At 42.3% G+C, this 18,408-nt stretch overlaps 1 protein-coding gene across 1 annotated transcript in view; it reads left to right on the top strand.

Annotated features, from left to right (window-relative positions):
• Positions 1-18,408, top strand: part of SAMHD1 (SAM and HD domain containing deoxynucleoside triphosphate triphosphohydrolase 1) — a 58,344-nt gene that overhangs the window by 17,549 nt on the left and 22,387 nt on the right. Inside the window, exons 4-7 of the mRNA XM_040330599.1 lie at positions 6,684-6,844; positions 10,153-10,267; positions 15,177-15,248; positions 17,458-17,637. Of these exons, the coding sequence (XP_040186533.1) occupies positions 6,684-6,844; positions 10,153-10,267; positions 15,177-15,248; positions 17,458-17,637 (528 nt within the window). The remainder of the gene's footprint in view (positions 1-6,683; positions 6,845-10,152; positions 10,268-15,176; positions 15,249-17,457; positions 17,638-18,408) is intronic.

Consider the following 18,408-nt stretch of genomic DNA (forward strand, 5'->3'; position numbering starts at 1 on the left):
GGCTCAATGCGATTCCAGAACAATTTACATTGAAGTCTATGAAGCTGAATTTGCATCGCACACGGATCAAACTCGCACAGGACCCTTTTTGCACGCAGCTTAGATTCGCACAGCACTGATGTGAACGGCACTAATGTAAAACCATGTTATTTGAATGACTTGCGAATTTGTGTGATCGCAAAGGCTTAAATTCGCAAAAGAATTTGCAGAAGTGTGAACCCAGCCTAATACCTAGTCAAAACATTTGAAAGTGCACAGTGTCTTCTCATTTCTTTTTATCTTTGAATTTAGGCGCTAGAAGTCAACATGAAATGATTGTCCTATGAATCACTCTGGTTTGGGATCTGTGCAGGAGGAAGAATCGATAGTTTGGGTTCTTTTCTCTCTGCTCTGTCACTGTCGGCACAATGCCATTGAGCAGTGGGATCCTCTGACTTTTACGTTTATGGAAATCTATTCACAGGTTAAATTGTGTTCTGTATGTGACCTCGGCACCCCCTCCAACCCACCCCCTTCTCCAGGGTCACACAAGCCCCCTTTTTTCATTCCCAGCTCAAAATCACAAGGTCACTCTGCCCCTGTGCTTGCCCAGAGCACACACTAAGATTCCTTGGTATTTTCAGCTTCTCAAACAGGAGAAGCAGATAAGAGCATCATCCCACCAGATAACTTGTTTTATAGTGTTTGAAAATGGTTTTGTTTTTGCTTTAGCCAGCAGCTGTTGTGGGGTGTATTGATTGTTTTTCCTTGTGCTGATGATTTCTGTACCCTGAGAGAAGTGTACAAAGACCATTTTCTCATGGTGATAGTGGGTTTATTTCTGTTTTCTTGCCTGGATAATCTAGAGCTTTAAAGGGTCACTAAAGGAAAAAAAATGTTTTGCTGAAATTACTGTTTACAGGGTATAGAGACATAAAAGTTAACTGATTCCTTTTAAAAATGATTAAAAATTGAATTTAATCTATCATATAATGTGCCTCTAGTTTCACGTTCGGTTTTAAAGGTACATACATGAAGTTCCGGGTGAGAGGTGAGTCGGGAAGACTCACAGAACAAAAACAACAAATCCAGGGCAGTGTTTTGTTTTTAAAATGAATCTGGTTCTGAGGAGTTTTAGACACACAGTAATGACAGCTTAGACCACCGTGAAAATCTCCCAGTACGATGGTTATAAGGAAACAGGTAACCAGGAAGTGTGGAGATCACAGCAGAATTACAGCTACTTCAAAGCAAAAACGAACAATGAGGACATGAAACCAGTACTGCAGTAAGGTAAAGGAAGCTATTTAGCTAAAAAAAAAAAAATTCCTTTAGTGACCCTTTAAGTACCCAGCATTGAAGAACAACTTTGCTGTTTGCCAGAAGTGGACTCAATGCAAACCCAGTTTAACCCCTTTAGCGTTGACCGTACGCAAATTTGCATTTGTGGCTTAAAGGGGTTGTAAACGTACAATTTTTTTTTTTATTTATTTATTTTTTCCCCCCTAAATGGCTTCCTTTACTTCAGTGCAGTCCTCCTTCACTTACCTCATCCTTCCATTTTGCTTTTATATTTAATGATTTTTATTGAAGGTTTTATCATAACAAAATGCCAGAAGACAATGGCACATAAAAGTACAGAGCCAATGCAATAACAGTTCTGGAGTCATACTCCTAATGGACATGCAAACAAAACAATCTATCTCAGCCAAACTATAGTGTCCGTGGTTGTAAAGTCAGCCTCGTGTCCGCCAGGAAGGTAGACAGACTTGTAGAATACCGCCGCGCAGGTCCCGTGACACTCAGCACCCCGGACGCCCCTAAAGGGTTCACACTGCGTCCTGGGAGCCAAGGCCCCGGAATCCCACGCCGCCATGTACAGTAGCGCACGGCCTATGTGGCGCAGGGAGTCTGCCTGCAACTGAGCAAGCAGTCAATATAAGAGCATGTCACAATATAACTAAATAAACATGACAACTGAATCGAGCACCAAGAGAGGTGCAAAAGGAGAAAGAGAGAGAGACACGTGGGATGGAGAGAAAGGGAAAAAAAAAGAAGAGGGACAGAGAGATGCCATTAAGAGTGGAGTGATCCCGCCCCCAGGCTGTATCCCTGGTAGAAGAGACACATTGCAGTATGTAGCCCAAGGCTCCCATGTGGACCTGAATTTTTCTGATTGGTCCGCACATTTTGCCACGATTTGCTCCTGTGACATTATCCAGGAGACTTTTCTCTTAAATGCCAGGAAGGAAACTGAAGGCTTCTTCCATGCCTTAGCTATGGTCAATTTGGCCTCCAACAGTATGAAAAAGGCTAAGCTCTGGGGTTGTTTAGGTAGGCCAGGGATACACTGGTTCAGCAGTGCGACATTAGGCTGAGGTGTCCATTTTGCTTTTAAATGTCCTTATTTCTTCTGAGAAATCCTCACTTCCTGTTCTTCTGTCTGTAACTCCACACAGTAATGCGAGGCTTTCTCCCTGGTGTGGAGTGTCGTGCTCGCCCCCTCCCTTCGACTACAGGAGAGTCAGGACGCCCACTAACACACAGCTCCTTTCTCTTTCTGCAACGTAGAGAGCGTCCTGACTCTCCTGTAGCCCAAGGGAGGGGGCGAATACGATGCTCTACACGCAGTAATGTGAGGCTTTCTCCCTAGTGTGGTTACAGACAGAAGAACAGGAAGTGAGGATTTCTCAGAAGAAATAAGGACATTTAAAAGCAAAATGGAAGGATGAGGTAAGTGAAGGAGGACTGCACTAAGGTAAAGGAAGCTATTTAGGAAGAAAAAACATTGTACCTTTACAACCCCTTTAGAGGGGTTGCAGGCATCACCGTGGTACTGTTTTATTTGTATTTATTTTAGATAGGGCGGGCGGTTGGGGTGTTTTTTTTTTTTTTTTTTTTTTTTAGGGATAACAACCGATTCGGCCTTCCGCCGCTCTTCCTGTGCCTTCCATCCCACTGGGCAAGAAGGGCCCATTAAGCAGACTGAATGCATCCATAACAGATCAGTGGGCAGGTGTGTGTACTCTCACCAAGTCCTCGGGTGCAGTCTTCCTTGAAGCTTCTCTCTACCCCACACTACATACAGATGAAAGGGACGTTTCCCATGGACTGTGTGTTGCGCACGCAAGGGAAAGAAACGTCCTTGCTGTGACGTCAAAATGCCGTGCTGGTAGCTTCACATGTGGTCCACTTGTTGAACAGGCTCCCCTAGGAGCGTGCAATTGCAGGGGACATTACCCTTGTGTGGTCAGCTGACAGTTCCCGTGTGACGCTGACGCGTTTCAACAGCCAATGAGCGCTGTTTTCCTCAAAGCGGGGAGGAGACCGAGAGGTGAGCTTAAAGCGGATGTGCCACTAAAAAAATATATTAAAAGCCAGCAGCTACAAATACTGCAGCTGCTGACTTTTAATATAAGGACACTTGCCTGTCCTGGAGTCCAGCGCCGATCGCAGCAGATGACGAGCGATCGCTCGTCACCCTGCTGCTCCCCCCTCCATCCACGGTGAGGGAACCAGGAAGTGAAGCGCTCCAGCTTCACTGCCCGGTTCCCTACGGCGCATGCGCGAGTCGCGCTGCGCCCGCCGATTGGCTCCCGCTGTGTGCTGGGAGCCGAGTGTTCCCAGCATACAACGGGGGATGAGAGAAAACAGAGAAAAAACCCGTCTTTTGCCCGTATCGTAGGGCCGGAAGTGGGTGCAGATACCTGTCTGTAGACAGGTATCTGCACCCCCCTCCCCCCTGAAAGGTGTCAAATGTGACACCGGAGGGGGGGAGGGTGCCGATCAGCGGGACTCCACTTTAGAGTGGAGCTCCGCTTTAAATAGCCATATATGCATGTAGTTCCACATTTCCACCACAAGATGTCAGGCAAGTCTCCTCATCAACATTCAGCAATGGATTTAGAAGGATAAAAATGGCATACAGATCACGATTGAAAGAATAGTTTTTGTAAAGAGGGGGAAAAAGTGAAGTATACATATATGTATATACACATGCCTTTATGTGTATTTTATCCACTTTAGAAGCATTAACGGCAGCGTACTTAATGAACCTAACCACCAGACAGGGCAGATCAATTAAATCAAATAAATCACCAGTAGCAAGAAAAATAAAATAAAAATTTGAATATTAAATATAAGATAATAAGAATTAATCAAAAATTGAATATGTTGACAAAAATAATAGTAACTAAGCAAGTACACCATATCCAACAGGCGTTTGCCCATTGAATGGTGGTTAATTAAGGTTATTTCTCTATTCTGGGAATTAATTAGAAAGAAAATAAAATCATATTTAGTAGTAGCGCATGGATTAAAACAAAGCAGTAAATCGCCTGTTTTTGAGTAGCAATAAGAATATATAAATTGATAAATCAAGTATAAATGTTTGATTCTCATTGGTTAAAAAAAAAAATCTTTCAAATTATATTAAAAGTATCCTGACTAGTTGTTTTCTCACCATGGCATTTATTAGTCCTTGTTTTAGTTTTGTTGTCCTTTACCATTGTGGATCCAGCTGATGTCCACTTTACCAAGGCGTGTTTCCACATGTCTGACTTTGAGGGCAGGTTCACACGGACATCAGGAATGAAATGGTGTGACTTCAGCTGAACTCGCACAATTTCATTCCCGCATGTCAGTCCCGACTTTGGGGGTAATTTCAGAGACATCTGTGCGGGTTTCTGGAAATCACACCCTGAAGTCGCCAAAAGTAGTACAGAAACAACTTTTGGGAATCGGTGCAGCGTCGCACTATTTCGGAGGGTGCAATTGCCACCGATTTTTGGCTTGCCAAATCGCTGCAATGTGAACCTCGCCTTAGACCTAACCAATAAGCCATTGAAAGCCCTTTCTAGAACTCTGTGCTTCCCTTAACCCTGTCTGTGACATTAGTCATCAAACTATGTCTGCCGGGTCAAAATCACTTCATGCGCAAACCACTGGTTGGTAATCCTGTGCTTTTTGAATGTGTGGGATAGATGGATGAAGTTGAAGATTTTTAGCTGTGACTCTTTACTTATCTCCCAAATGTTTGATGTCGGTACATGTATAGGACACGTTAGTTAAAGTGCTGGGGAACCCCTGTGTAAGAAGTGTTTGATCCTAATGGCCTTCCTTCTAGGGTTTATTTACTAAAGCTGGAGAGTGCCAAATCAGGCTGGGTTCACACTATATACTACACAAGGACTTTCATCCTACTTTGCTTTGCGACATTGGTCCTACATCCATCCGACTTTCATGAACAGGATACTACTTTGATCCGACTTTGTAACGGTCTGACTTGTCCTTTGACCAATCAAAACAATCCCCAGAGTGAGATAAATTTCTTTTACTGCTGCTGTAATCACCATTTTGGATGTCAAAAGTCGGATGGTAAGGACAAGGGTCCTACTTTGGTCCGACTTCAATGATATTCAATGGGTTGAAGTAGGACCAGAGTAGTACAGGGAGCATTTTCAAAGTCGGACCGACTTGTGTCGGACCAGTTAGGACGGCTCTCATAGGGAAACATTGATTTTCACACGTCATGTGACATGAGCTCCCAATGTCGGAGCGTTTGTCGGACAAGTGTGAACCCAGCCTGAGGCTCACTTCTGCATAGAAACCAATCAGCTTCCAGGTTTTAGTGCCGAAGCTTAATTGAACAAGCTGAGATTAGAAACTGATTGGCTACCATGCTACCCCCCCTGTGTCTTTGAACCCGCTCCTGATGATCTCCTCAAGGATGGTACTGGTGACACAAAAGCTCCAATAGAATTTACATTCAGCCTGCAAAGACTTCTCCATTCTGATTGTTAGGAAATGTCCCTTCAATTCTCTGCGCCCCCCCCAGCTTGGCTTCCTATGCAGTCTGGCACTCACTTTGTCAAATCCTCAGAAAAGCCGTTCCTCCCTTGAATGGAGGAATAGGGTATGGAAGTTTTTCTTGTAAATCTGTGGATATATCAGAGACTGATGTCAAGCGGAGGGTCAGGGAAAGTAGAATTGAACTTTTATGCATAGAAGGCCAATTTCATCTAGTGAGTAGATTGTACTACAGGGAGTGTGAAGTCAGACAGATACTAATATAAAAGGGAAGTGGCTTTTGTGTCATGTCCACACTTTTGTTTGCAGAAGATAAGCAGATTATTAAGTAACTAATAAATTGTGTGTGTGTGTGTGTGTGTGGTAAATATTTTTTTATGTGAGACACAAAGGTTAGAACACCTGCATTGGCTATCAACTGTTTTGTTAACTAATCAAAGAAAGGACTACATGCTACTACGTTTATTTAATAATCAATTACAGGTACTTGTACAGCTACGATTAATCTGTTTATGGGATTTATCTGTTTATAGGACAACCTACGAATTATTTATATAGATGCCACAGTTTATACACACATATATATATATATATATATATATATATATATATATATATATATATATATATATATATATATATATATATATATATGTGTGTGTATATAATATACATTTTTTTCTCTCGAATTATTAAAAAAAAAATAGGTGATTATTTTCTAATATTTGGTGTTCTGAAGCGTATTAAATAAGATGTCAGACAGCAAGTTTTAATGAACATATGCTTATGGAGATGTAGTGGAGCCTTTTTTTTTTTTTGGTATCCTGTTGTGGAAAGCTATGCCTTTTTTGATTAATGTATTAATGCTGCTTTGCATATTACTTTTCTTGTTTTAGGTATTCAATGATCCAATCCATGGTCACATTGAGATGCACCCCCTGCTGGTCCGGATTATTGACACTCCACAGTTCCAGCGTTTGCGGTATATCAAACAGCTCGGTGGCTGCTATTATGTGTTCGCAGGAGCCTCCCACAACAGATTTGAGCACTCTATTGGGTATGTCGCATACAGTTTACACACCAGACAGACCAGGTGGGGAGGGGGGTAGAGCTGCACGATTAATCGCGGAGAGAATCGCGATTTCGATTCTCCCCGCGGGATGACCGGCGATTCTTCTGTTTTCACCGCTGGTTCCACGTAACCAGCGTGGAACGCAAAAGCCGCCGATATCAAAACCAACTTCAGCAGCCTGCAGTAGTTTGTATCCATGCGCCACCCAGTGGTTGCCGGCGGTACTGCTTGTGATGTATTCATCCTTCTCACAGTTCTGTACAACTGTGTGTATCCATGCGCCACCCAATGGTTGCTGGCAGTACTGCTTCTGATCTATAAAAAAAGAGACCAGTGATATGTCTATAATGTTAAAGACCATATAGCTCCTATGAAAAAAGCAGAATCAAAGTTTGATTCTGCTTTTTTCATAGGAGTTATATGATCTTTAACATTATAGACATATCACTGGTCTCTTTTTTTTTTTTTTTTTTTTTTTTTTTTTATATATATTCATATTTTTCAGATAAATAGATAAATCACAGGTTTATTTATTATTATTTTTTGGGGGGGGGGTTCTGGCATAAATTTTTTTGAGAATCGTGATCTTTAGTCTAAGCAAAAGAATCGTGATTCTCATTTTGACCAGAATCGTGCAGCCCTAGAGGGGGGTGAAGGAGGGAAACTCTTTGAGATGCAGGAAGTGCAGTGTTATTTGCTCAGTGCTTTAAGCCTAGTGCACACTACTAGCCACTGTACTAACGGTCTGATGTTAGTACAGCAATCTACACCCCCCCCAAGAATACTCAAGTCAGCAATTGGCTGAGAGTGCTGTTTGGGAGCCAGTCGGCTGCTGGTTTTCCAGCATGCTCATCTGACAGAAGCCGGCCAAACTGCCATTCCCACGGGCCATTCGACATTTGGGCCGTACGTGTACTAGGCATTAGTTGTTCATTGAGCAGGTTACAGAATCAGAATAAAAACAAATTCTATATATTTTTCTGCTGTGACCACTGTGTTCAGTCTGAGGAGTATGTTCCCTACCTTTGTCCTTCCTGTTGCTGGTGTGCAACGTGTTCTAATTGACTAGACGTTGTACAATCTCATTTACATTCACCAAAACTATGTTCTACGTTTCCATACAGTGCTCAACCGCACTACAAATGTGAACTCTAGAAACGCATATACCGTGCTGTTTGTAAAACAGAAAAGCAGGCAGCACAGCAGTGGATCAAATTACATAAATGAAAAATTGATTAAGAAAAGTGCAGCGCTAACAAACAAGCAATATATAAAGTGATATTAGCCCCTTGCCGCCGTGCGTACGCACATATGTGTCCTCGGCTTTCGGGGGTTATACCGGGATGATGCACGCAGCTGCAGGCATCATCCGGTATTATTTTTTAGAGCTGGCGATTTGGCTTTCCAGGGATAACAACCGATGCAGCTAAAAGCCGTTTTGTTATCCAGGAGGAGCGGGAGAGGTGACATCCCCGCCTCCGCTGCTCTTACTGGGTCTTCCCTCCCACTGGGAGACCCGATCTACGATCCGCCGCCTCCAGTGCCTAACCGCAGACGCGTATGGCTTCAATCCAGTCTCTTCAGTGTAAACACGGAAGAAACGTCACTTCCTTTTAAAAAAAATAAAAAAAACGCAGTATTCAGAATCTATATATAGTCATATATAGACGTGACCATTGTAAAAATTATTCATAAGATAAATGTAAGTAGTGAATAAATAAATAATGTAAAATGCTACATCAATTAAAGTGCAATGTGCAAAAATAATGCTGTATATAAAGTCCAGTGTTTAGAGCCGGCGATCGGCTATCCAGACATAACAACCGATGCGGCTAAAAGCCGCTCGGTTGTTATGCGGGAGGGGACATCCCTCCCCCGCCGCCTCTCGACGCTCTGACCGGGGAGACCCGATCCTCCATCCGGCGCCTTCTGTGTCCAGGCGGGAACTGAAACTAGGCTGTAAACAGGTTTGATTCAGTCTCTGCATTGAAAACACGGAAGTGACGTCATGACGTCACTTCGGGTTTCTCGGCTGCCGATGGCGCCGGATTTAAAAAAGTACACGGTATTCAGAATCGCCGTTTTCGGCAATCTGAATACTTTGAAGTGCAAAGGAGGGATTTTAGACCCCCTATTACTGTCACAAGGGATGTTTACATTCCTTGTGACAGCAATAAAAGTGATCAAAATGTAAAAAAAAACACAATTTAATATTATAAAAATGAAGAAAAAAAAAAAACATCTTTTAAAGTGCCCCCCTCCCCGTGAGCTTGCACAACAAAGAAAACGCATACGGAAGTCGTGCCCGCATATGAAAACTGTTAAAATCACACATGTGAGGTATCGCCGCGATCGTCAGAGCGAGAGCAATAATTCTACCACTAGACCTCCTCTGTAACTCTAACTTGGTAACCGTAAAAAAAGTTTAAAGCGTTGCCTATGGAGATTTTTAGGTACCGTAGTTTGTCGCCATTCCATGAGTGCGTGCAATTATAAAGCGTGACATGCTTGGTATCTATTCGGCGTAACATCTTTCACATTATGCAAAAAAATTGGGCTAACTTTACTTTTTCTTTTTTTTTTTTTTTTTTTTTTTTTTTTTCATGAAAGTTCCTTTTTCCCAAAAAGTTGCGTTTTAAAACATTGCCGCACAAATACAGTGTGACATAAAATATTGCAACAATCGCCATTTTATTCTCTAGATTCTCTGCTAAAAAATATATATATAATGTTTGGGGGTTCTAAGTAATTTTCTAGCCAAAAATACGGATTTTAACTTGTAAACACCAAATGTCATAAATAGTTTTAGGCATGAAAGGGGTAATATAAGGTCAAACCTAAACAATTCATTAAATTTGCCTAGAACAGTGGTCTCCAAACTGCGGCCCGAGGGCCGGATACCGCTCTTTGCTTGCTTTTATCTGGCCCTTGGGGCAGTATCCCTCCCACTGATACAAGACACTATTCTGACATGTGACACCATTTCTCCCACTGACACCACTAATGGGGCACTATTCCTTCCTATGATACAAACGATGGGGCACTATTTCTCTGCCTAATACCATATGTTAAGTCCCACTGATGTCAGGAAAATTTCCACCTCCCGCTTGCCAAAGTCCGGCCCTCCAAGAGTCTGAAAAACAATAAACCGGCCCTTTGTTTCGAATGTTTGGAGACCCCTGGCCTAGAATGTTGCCTTGCTGATAAAGATTCATGTTATGCATTTTGCCAACTGGTATACTCGCATAAAGCACGAAGACTGGTAACATCTCGGCTGTCTCTTGTTTGCACAGTGTGGGTCACCTTGCAGGATGCCTTGTAAAGGTGTTACATGAGCGCCAACCAGAACTACGCATAAACCAGAGAGATCTCCTGTGTGTCCAGATTGCAGGACTGTGCCACGATTTGGTGTGTGTTTTTTGTTTTTTGTTTTTTATTTATTCCTACTTCACATGCCACAAAGAATCATTCACATCACTCCAAGGAAGCTTAGAGTCTAATGTCACTACCACATATTTGCTAGCAGTTTTTCAGCAGTTTTCAAAAAGTGTTAAAAAAAAAAAAAGGCCCTAAATCTATAGGGTGTAAGAACAGATTGCCAATGTATTGAAATGAAGTGGTTGCACACAATATGGAATATAAGTGTACAAAGAATATTTCCGCGCTACTAAGGGATGATTGGAACAATGGTTCAACTGCTACAAAAGCTGAAAAAAGGTAAAACCATACCCTATGTGAGAAAAGTATATAGAAAATAGTGCTGAGCTGTTGTCAAAATAAAAGTGCAAAGTGCTTGTTTATCAAAAACACAATGACCAATAAACAATATTCTGGATCCTAAGCTGGCCATACACCATACAATTTTCTTATTCAATTTCCTTTAGATTTACCTTCGACTGTGTAGTAGAAGAGCCGGCCTGATTGCATACAAATTGAAAGTGTTTAGATTTGACCTTCTATTATATGGTTTTGGTAAATCTATAGAAGAAATTGTATAATGTATGGCTAGCCTTAGTGTACTATTAGTACTAAAAAGTTATTGCACAAAGGAATGCAGATGTATACAAATAGGGCAAAATCAAATATCTTACTAATATGAGTATATTAAGATTTGCCTATCGGTAAGTACTGTAGCAACGTTAAAGTGCAAATAAAACAAATCCTTGAGGTACATATGCTGAAGTGGAATAGTGCAAAATGAACATGCAAATCGTATATGACAGTACTAAAAACTTGTTGAATTTCTTATAAGGTGAACATGCAGATTAAAGTCCAAAGTGGCAAATAAATAAATATGAAGTGCTAAGATTCAGTGTCTTCTATTATTTCCATGCCGTGGGTGACCCTCCAGTAATGGTGAATAGGTGGCCCCTTACCTCACTGCTGTGAGGTTACAGCATATATATCAAATCCGGCCTGGTGCTGCCTGTATGGTTCCTTAGAGCATAGGGATATGTTGCCTGGATGTATGGAGCAAAACGCCTATTCCTGGGGTATGGGGCCTCCAAATCTCAGGTGTTACCAGTGGAAAAATGAAGGAATCCCAATAGTGTAGTCATTTTGATGAAAAGACTGTTTTATTATATAAAAAGTTGGTACTCACATTTAAAATAACATTACAGACATGTAAAATACGAGCGCCAAGCTCGTCCGCGTCCCCTTCCGGTTGTAGCGTCCCTACGCGTATTGTCATTGACCATGTGACTTCATCAGGGAATGTAAACAAGCATGGGAGATGTCCTCCCACTCAGTTAACGTTTTGGGGGGTTAGAGCCCTACAACAAACACTGGAGAGGAGGTCATAAAGTGATGACTATAAGCCAATTAGAATCCTAATGGATATTTTTTTTGGACCTCGGGGCCTTAATGTGGAATTTGATCTTAACTGTTTCCTCAGCGACTTTTAGCACCTTTTACCACTCCTATTTTTAGCTGTCTCAACTATTCCCTTTTCACCTCGCACAAGATCACTTGCATGCTTATGCAAACATTTTTAATATTGTATGTTAATTTGATGTCGCCCGTGTCATTTCCAGTAGCATATTGTTTAATATTTTTTAAATTTACAATATATTTATTGCAGCCACATGGAGGAACCAATCTTACACCCTTGATGCTTTTAATATTCCATATGGTTTATACATTTCAACACCTTTTTCCCCCCCCAATTAGTATGCCGAATCCACGGTTTACACGCTTCTAAATACATAGCATTGTATCCTAAACCGCTCAGCGCCGTACACATACCTCCAGCAATATGGCCGCCGATCACTTCCTGTGACTGAGCTCCAGGAAAATGGCTGCCGTAATAGCAATATCATTCACCAATAGAAGGACATCTGCCATGCTTGTTTACATTACCTGATGTGGTCAATGACGATATGCGTAGGGACACTACAAGCACCGGAGGTGACGTGGACGAGCTCGGCGCTCGTATTTTACATGTCTGTAATGTGATTTTAAATGTGAGTACCAACTTTTTATATAATAAACTTCTCCTTTCCTTAAAAATTACTACACTATTGGGATTCCTTAATTTTTCCCCTGGTAACACACCTGAGATTTGGAGGCCCCATACCCCAGGAATAGGCGTTTTGCTCCATACATCCAGGCAACATATCCCTATGCTCTAAGGAACCATCCAGGCAGCACCAGGCAAGATTTGATATATATGCTGTAACCTCACAGCAGTGAGGTAAGGGGCCACCTATTCACCATTACTGGAGGGTCACCCACGGCATGGAAATAATAGAAGACACTGAATCTTAGCACTTCATATTTATTTATTTGCCACTTTGGACTTTAATCTGCACGTTCACCTTATAAGAAATTCAACAAGTTTTTGGTACTGTCATATATGATTTGCATGTTATTTTTGCACTATTCCACTTCAGCATATGTACCTCAAGGATTTGTTTTTGCACTTTAACGTTGCTACAGTACTTGCTGATGGGGCAAAATATCTTACTAATATGAGGTATATTAAGATTTGCCTATTTGTATATATCTGCATTCCTTTGTGCAACAACTTTTTAGTACTACTAGTACACTAAGGATCCAGAATATTGTTTATTGGTCATTGTGGTGTTTTTGATAAACAAGCACTTTGCACATTGCACTTTTTATTTTGACAACAGCTCAGCACTATTTTCTATACACACAATATGAAAATGCTGCATAGATGTGACAGTGGTTAGGAGAGGGTTCAGCACTCTGGAGGGGAGGATGAGTCTTGCAGAAGCAGTGACAAAGGGTTGTGTGGCGTGCCCAATGGGGTGACACCCATAGAGATGGAAGGTTGGTTAAGCTGTGGGGTGAGAAGTTGATGGAATATTGCTGATTTATTAAAGTTTAAAGCTGCCATGTGAATGAGTGCAAAGCTGGAAGAGAAAAACTGTGGCGAATAGGTGCCACTGAAGGGGATAAGCGAGTCAGATTAGACTAGGATATGGTCAAAAAGGATAGAGTTGATGATGGGAATAGAGTTGATCATTGTGGGAGACAATAGTAAGTGAAGAACTGAGGGGCTAAAGAGAAAGCAGCACAGGGCAGGATTGCTGGAGAAGACAATGGAGAGAGCGGGTGAAAAGGAGAGTGTGCCGCACAAAGGGACTGAGGCAAAATATAGAGAGAGAGAGGGGAGCAAGTTAATGGCAGGTTGGACAGAGCAAAGCTGCTGGGGTGGGAAGGCAGTGCAGGAAAGAAAAATGTACAGCAGAAAATGCATACGTAGTGTAGGAGTGAGCCAGCAGTGCAGCGCAGAACTGTGAAGAGAGAGAGCAACTGCTGGTGGACCACAGGAATGTACAGAAACGGGGGTCTGGGAAGAAGTAGTAGAACAGAATTGGAGGGACAAAATTAAAATTTCCCAAGTTGTGGGGACCCCCAACAGAGACTATTTTTGTAGCGTGGTTTGTCAGCACCCAAGGCAAGACAAGTAATTTGCACCCCTAACCCACGGACATTTAGCACTCCCTGAGTCCCTTCCACTCGTAGAGTATTAACCACTTCCATACCGCGCCTATTTTGGCACTTCTCTCCTACATGCATAAATCATAATTTATTTGTTCGAAAATTACTCAGAACCCCCAAACACTATATATGTTTTTTTAGAAGACACCCTAGGGAATACAATGCTGGCCATTGCAACTTTTTATCTCGCACAGTATTTGCGCAATCATTTTTCAAACGCCTTTTTTGGGGAAAAAAAACAGTTTTGTGAATTAAAAAATAACAAAACAGTAAAGTTAGCCCAATTTTTTTGTATAATGTGAAAGATGAAGTTACGCCGAGTAAATGGATACCTAACATGTCACGCTTTTAAATTGCGCACACTCATGGAATGGAAGTGGTTAAAACCCCTTATGGTACATTTTAGGATGTATCACTTTTTTTTTTTTCTCTTTTTTTTTTTTTTTTTTTTTTTTTTTTTTTTTTTTTTTCTCTCTCTATCCCAATTTCTTGTTTTATCCCCCATCCCTCTCTAGCCATCTTTCTTGTTCTTTCTCTTATTCTTTCTCTCCCTTTTTCTTTGTTTTCCTCCCCCTCCTTTTCCTCTCCCTTTCAAGTATTCTCTATTTTGTATTCCTTCTCTTACTCCTTGGGGGGAGGGGGGGTGTCAGGAGATCAGTGGCAGTGCTGGGGGAGCCAACTTGGGTGCTCTTGATCAAGGTCATCTGCTGATTTTTAGTGGGGACTTCTAATAGCAACTATAATCACAGGTAGTGTTACTCACTGTGTCTCCGGGTTCACTGTATCTCTGACTTTGTGGTGACTTGTAGCAGTGACACCTATGCCAAAATCAGGAGATGGGGTCTCCTCCAGCCCCTCCCACTTCACATTCATCACCAGTCAGCTGACCTCTAGTCTCTGCCCCACTCCCCCCCAGCCAAGCCGTGACTTAAATGCGGCTGCAAAGAGGCTGAGTGGGCAGGCGCAGGCTCCAGGGACAGCCCTGCTGGACAGCTGCAAACAGGCTGGGAGAGTGGTGCGGGCTTCAGAAACAGCCCAGGATTCGGTGACCCCCGGCAAATCGTCATTCGACCCTCAGGTTGAGAACCACTGGTATAAAGGATTGTGTGAAGTGGGAATGATGGTAAAGGTGTTCTCTAGGAGTGTGACCGATGTTGGAGTTGATGCAGCAGTGAAAGGGCCAACGTAGAAGGGGAGGGGGGCAATGACTGCGACAGCTTTAGCTGTCAGGCTACAGCTGTCGGTAACTACAATGTGAGCACACGATTGTGGCTCTGCATAGACATTCTGATGATGATGTAAATAATATTTTTATATTGGGTTTTTTCATCTGTGGTTTCTTTTAGGTCATGGACCATTTTCTCATATGTTTGATGGGAGATTCATGCCTCTTGCTTGTCAAAATAAAAAATTTAAGGTACGTGTTTTTTTTTTTTTTTTTTTACTACTTTGTACCTTTTTTACTTTTATTTAGTTTCTCTATGGGTTGCAATTAATCCTCTAACATGGTAAGAGAAGACGAATTGGATAAAAATGGTTAAGCTAGTTGGCAGCTACCCTCATAAATGTATCCGCTATATACATTATATTGCCAAAAGTATTGGGACACCCCTCCAAAGCATTGGATTCAGGTGTTCCAATTGCCTCCATGGCCACAGGTATATAAAACCAAGCACCTAGGCATGCAGGCTGCTTCTATAAACATTTGTGAAAGAATTGGCCACTCTCAGGAGCTCCATGTATTCAAACGTGGTACCGTGATAGGTTGCTACCTGTTGCTACCTGTCCCACCACCCCCGCCACTGATTCCACCACTGATCCCATCACCCCTCACCGTCACCACTGCCAGTGCTCTAACCCCCCTCATAGCCACAACTGATCCCATCCCCCCACCACTGCTACCACTCACCCCATCCAACCCATCACCACTGATCCCATCCCATTCCCTCATCACTGTTACCACCGCTCACTGTCACTCATCCCAGCCCCATGCTTCAGGGGACCCATGTCTCACCCCTGTACACCCGGATATCAGGGGCAGTGGGCGGTATATAGAGGAACCAATACCCTCCATGTTCCTCCTGCTGCCGTGACTGCAGGAGGAAAATGGAGGGTACAGTGAGGCTGCATTCATTGGCACCATAAGGCTGCATTGATGGGTGCAGTGAGTGCGCATTCATGGGCACCGTGAAGCTGCATTTGATGGGCAAAGTGAGGCTGCAATCATTGGCACCATAAAGCTGCATTTGATGGGCACAGTAAGGCTGCATTGATGGGCGCAGTGAGTGTGCATTCATGGGCACCGTAAAGCTGCATCTGATGGGCACAGTGGGGCTGCATTTGATGGGTACTGATATGCTTTATGTTAATGTTGTTTATTTTTTTAACTTAATTCTGCTGAAAACATTTAACAGTGTAATTTCATGAGATAATTTACAAGGGCGTGTTTAGGGGCGGACTTGGGGGTGGGGCAGGGGAAAGGGTGGGTGGGGCAACTGGTGGCGAGTAACTCTTAAAGTGGTTGTAAACCCCTATTTTCACTTTTACCTACAGGTAAGCCTATAATAAGGCTTACCTGTAGGTATAAAGAATATCTCCTAAACCTGTACGGTTTAGGAGATATTCCCCTCGCAATGCACTGCTGATTGCAGCGGCGCATGCGCAGGGGGGAATCCACGGCGGCCGGACCTTGCCGATTTGAAATCTCGCACACGCGGGAGTGACGTCATCGCCGCTCCAGGCAATCACAGCGCTGGAGCGGCGATACCCGGAAGACACGCCGGAGCAAGATGACATCTCGCTCGGCGTGGACCAGGTAAGTGTTCTTCACCTCGTTCCGAGGTAAGTATTTCATAATCGGCTAGTATGTGGTGCTTACTAGCTGATTATGCCTTTTGCCTTGCAGGTTTAAAAAAAAAAAAAAAAAAATTTATATATGCGGTTTACAACCGCTTTAAGGTCTGGCTAGTGGCTCAGGACTTGGAATTTTTTAGCCCTGTAAATGAGTAAGGATTACATGGTACCCCTAGTCGCTTGCTCGTGCTCCCCCCCCCCCCCCCCCCCCCCCCCCATTTCCTAGCCTGTCAGGCTGCATGCTCGGTTAAGGGTCTGGTATTTGGTGTGTTTGTGTGTGGGTGTTTTTTTTTTCTTTCCCCCGGTAATTGTGTTCTTTACATTCCACTGATAAGTCGTGCGTTAAGGACGTGGCGGCCACCTTCCCAGCCTGTAGCTATACACTGGTTGTGAAGGATGCCGGCTGTCCGCTGGATGGGGGACGGGGGTGCTAGAAACTGGTGTTTAGCTCCTAGACGTTTCTAAATGCTGTTAACTTCTTCAGCTTTTCTTTAGCTAGCAAATCTCTCCCATAAAGTAAAAAAAAAAAAGTTTCCCCTGCTTCTAGAAGCTACACTTCAAGCTTACATATAGAATAACACTATTTGCTTCTAGGAGCTATGTCTTGCCTATGGGAATATATTTTGCTGTATGTTTGCACACAGTCGCTTTTTTTTTTTTTTTTTTTAAACCTTTTTTTTTGTTTTCTGTTCTGTTTTTTTGAGGTCCAAATTCCCTCCCAGTCTGGATGTGACCACCTCCTCTTCTATTTTTTTGTTTTGTTTCCCCCCCAGCATGAATCTGCCTCTGTGAAGATGTTTTACCACCTTATCCAGTCAAACGGTTTGGAGAGCATTATGAAGGAATATGGCCTCCACTTGCCCGAAGACCTAAAATTTATCGAGGAACAAATCGCTGGCCCTTTGACTACTGAAGCAGAAGATTCATTCAACTCTAGTCAGAGTAGTTCCTCAGTAAGTGAAACTGTGGTGTATGTATGTATGTATGTATGTATGTATGTATGTATGTATGTATGTATGTATGTATGTATGTATGTATGTATGTATGTATGTATGTGTCTATCTATCTATCTGAATACCTGGCGTTGCCCGGTCTTCCTATCTTAACCTTTTGGGGAGGAAAATCATAGTAATATAAATATACCCATCTTTTATATAAGGGTGTAGGTAAGGGTTAATTTAACTGTCATATATTTTTATTTGGCATATAAGTAATATGTGTACCAGGTATTATTGAAATATCTCCAGGCGTACAGAAGTTATGTGGGAACATACATTTCCCATTGATTTGCATGGGACTTTAAACAAAAACCCCGACCCTCACAAATGGGGGTAGTTAAGGGATAAATTAACTATCCTATAGTTTAAGTGGACATATAAGTAACATGTGACCAAGTGTTATCGAAATATCTACAGCCGTTTGGAAGTTATGAAGTAACATGTATTTCCCATAGAGTTGAATGGGACTTTAAAGGAAAACCCCGACCATGGCAAATGGGGGTGGGTAAGGGTTAAACCACCTATCCTATGTTTGTTGCTGACATATAAGTAACATGTGTGCCAAGTTTCATGTTAATATCTTTAGCCGTTTGGACGTGATGCTGGAACGTACACACACACACGTTGAGTTTTATATATATTTATATATATATATATATATATATATATATATATATATATATATCTATATATATATATCTATATATATATATATATCTATATATA

This window comes from Rana temporaria, chromosome 12 (genome assembly GCF_905171775.1).
Source record: "Rana temporaria chromosome 12, aRanTem1.1, whole genome shotgun sequence".
In the NCBI taxonomy this organism is placed as follows: Eukaryota; Metazoa; Chordata; class Amphibia; order Anura; family Ranidae; genus Rana; species Rana temporaria.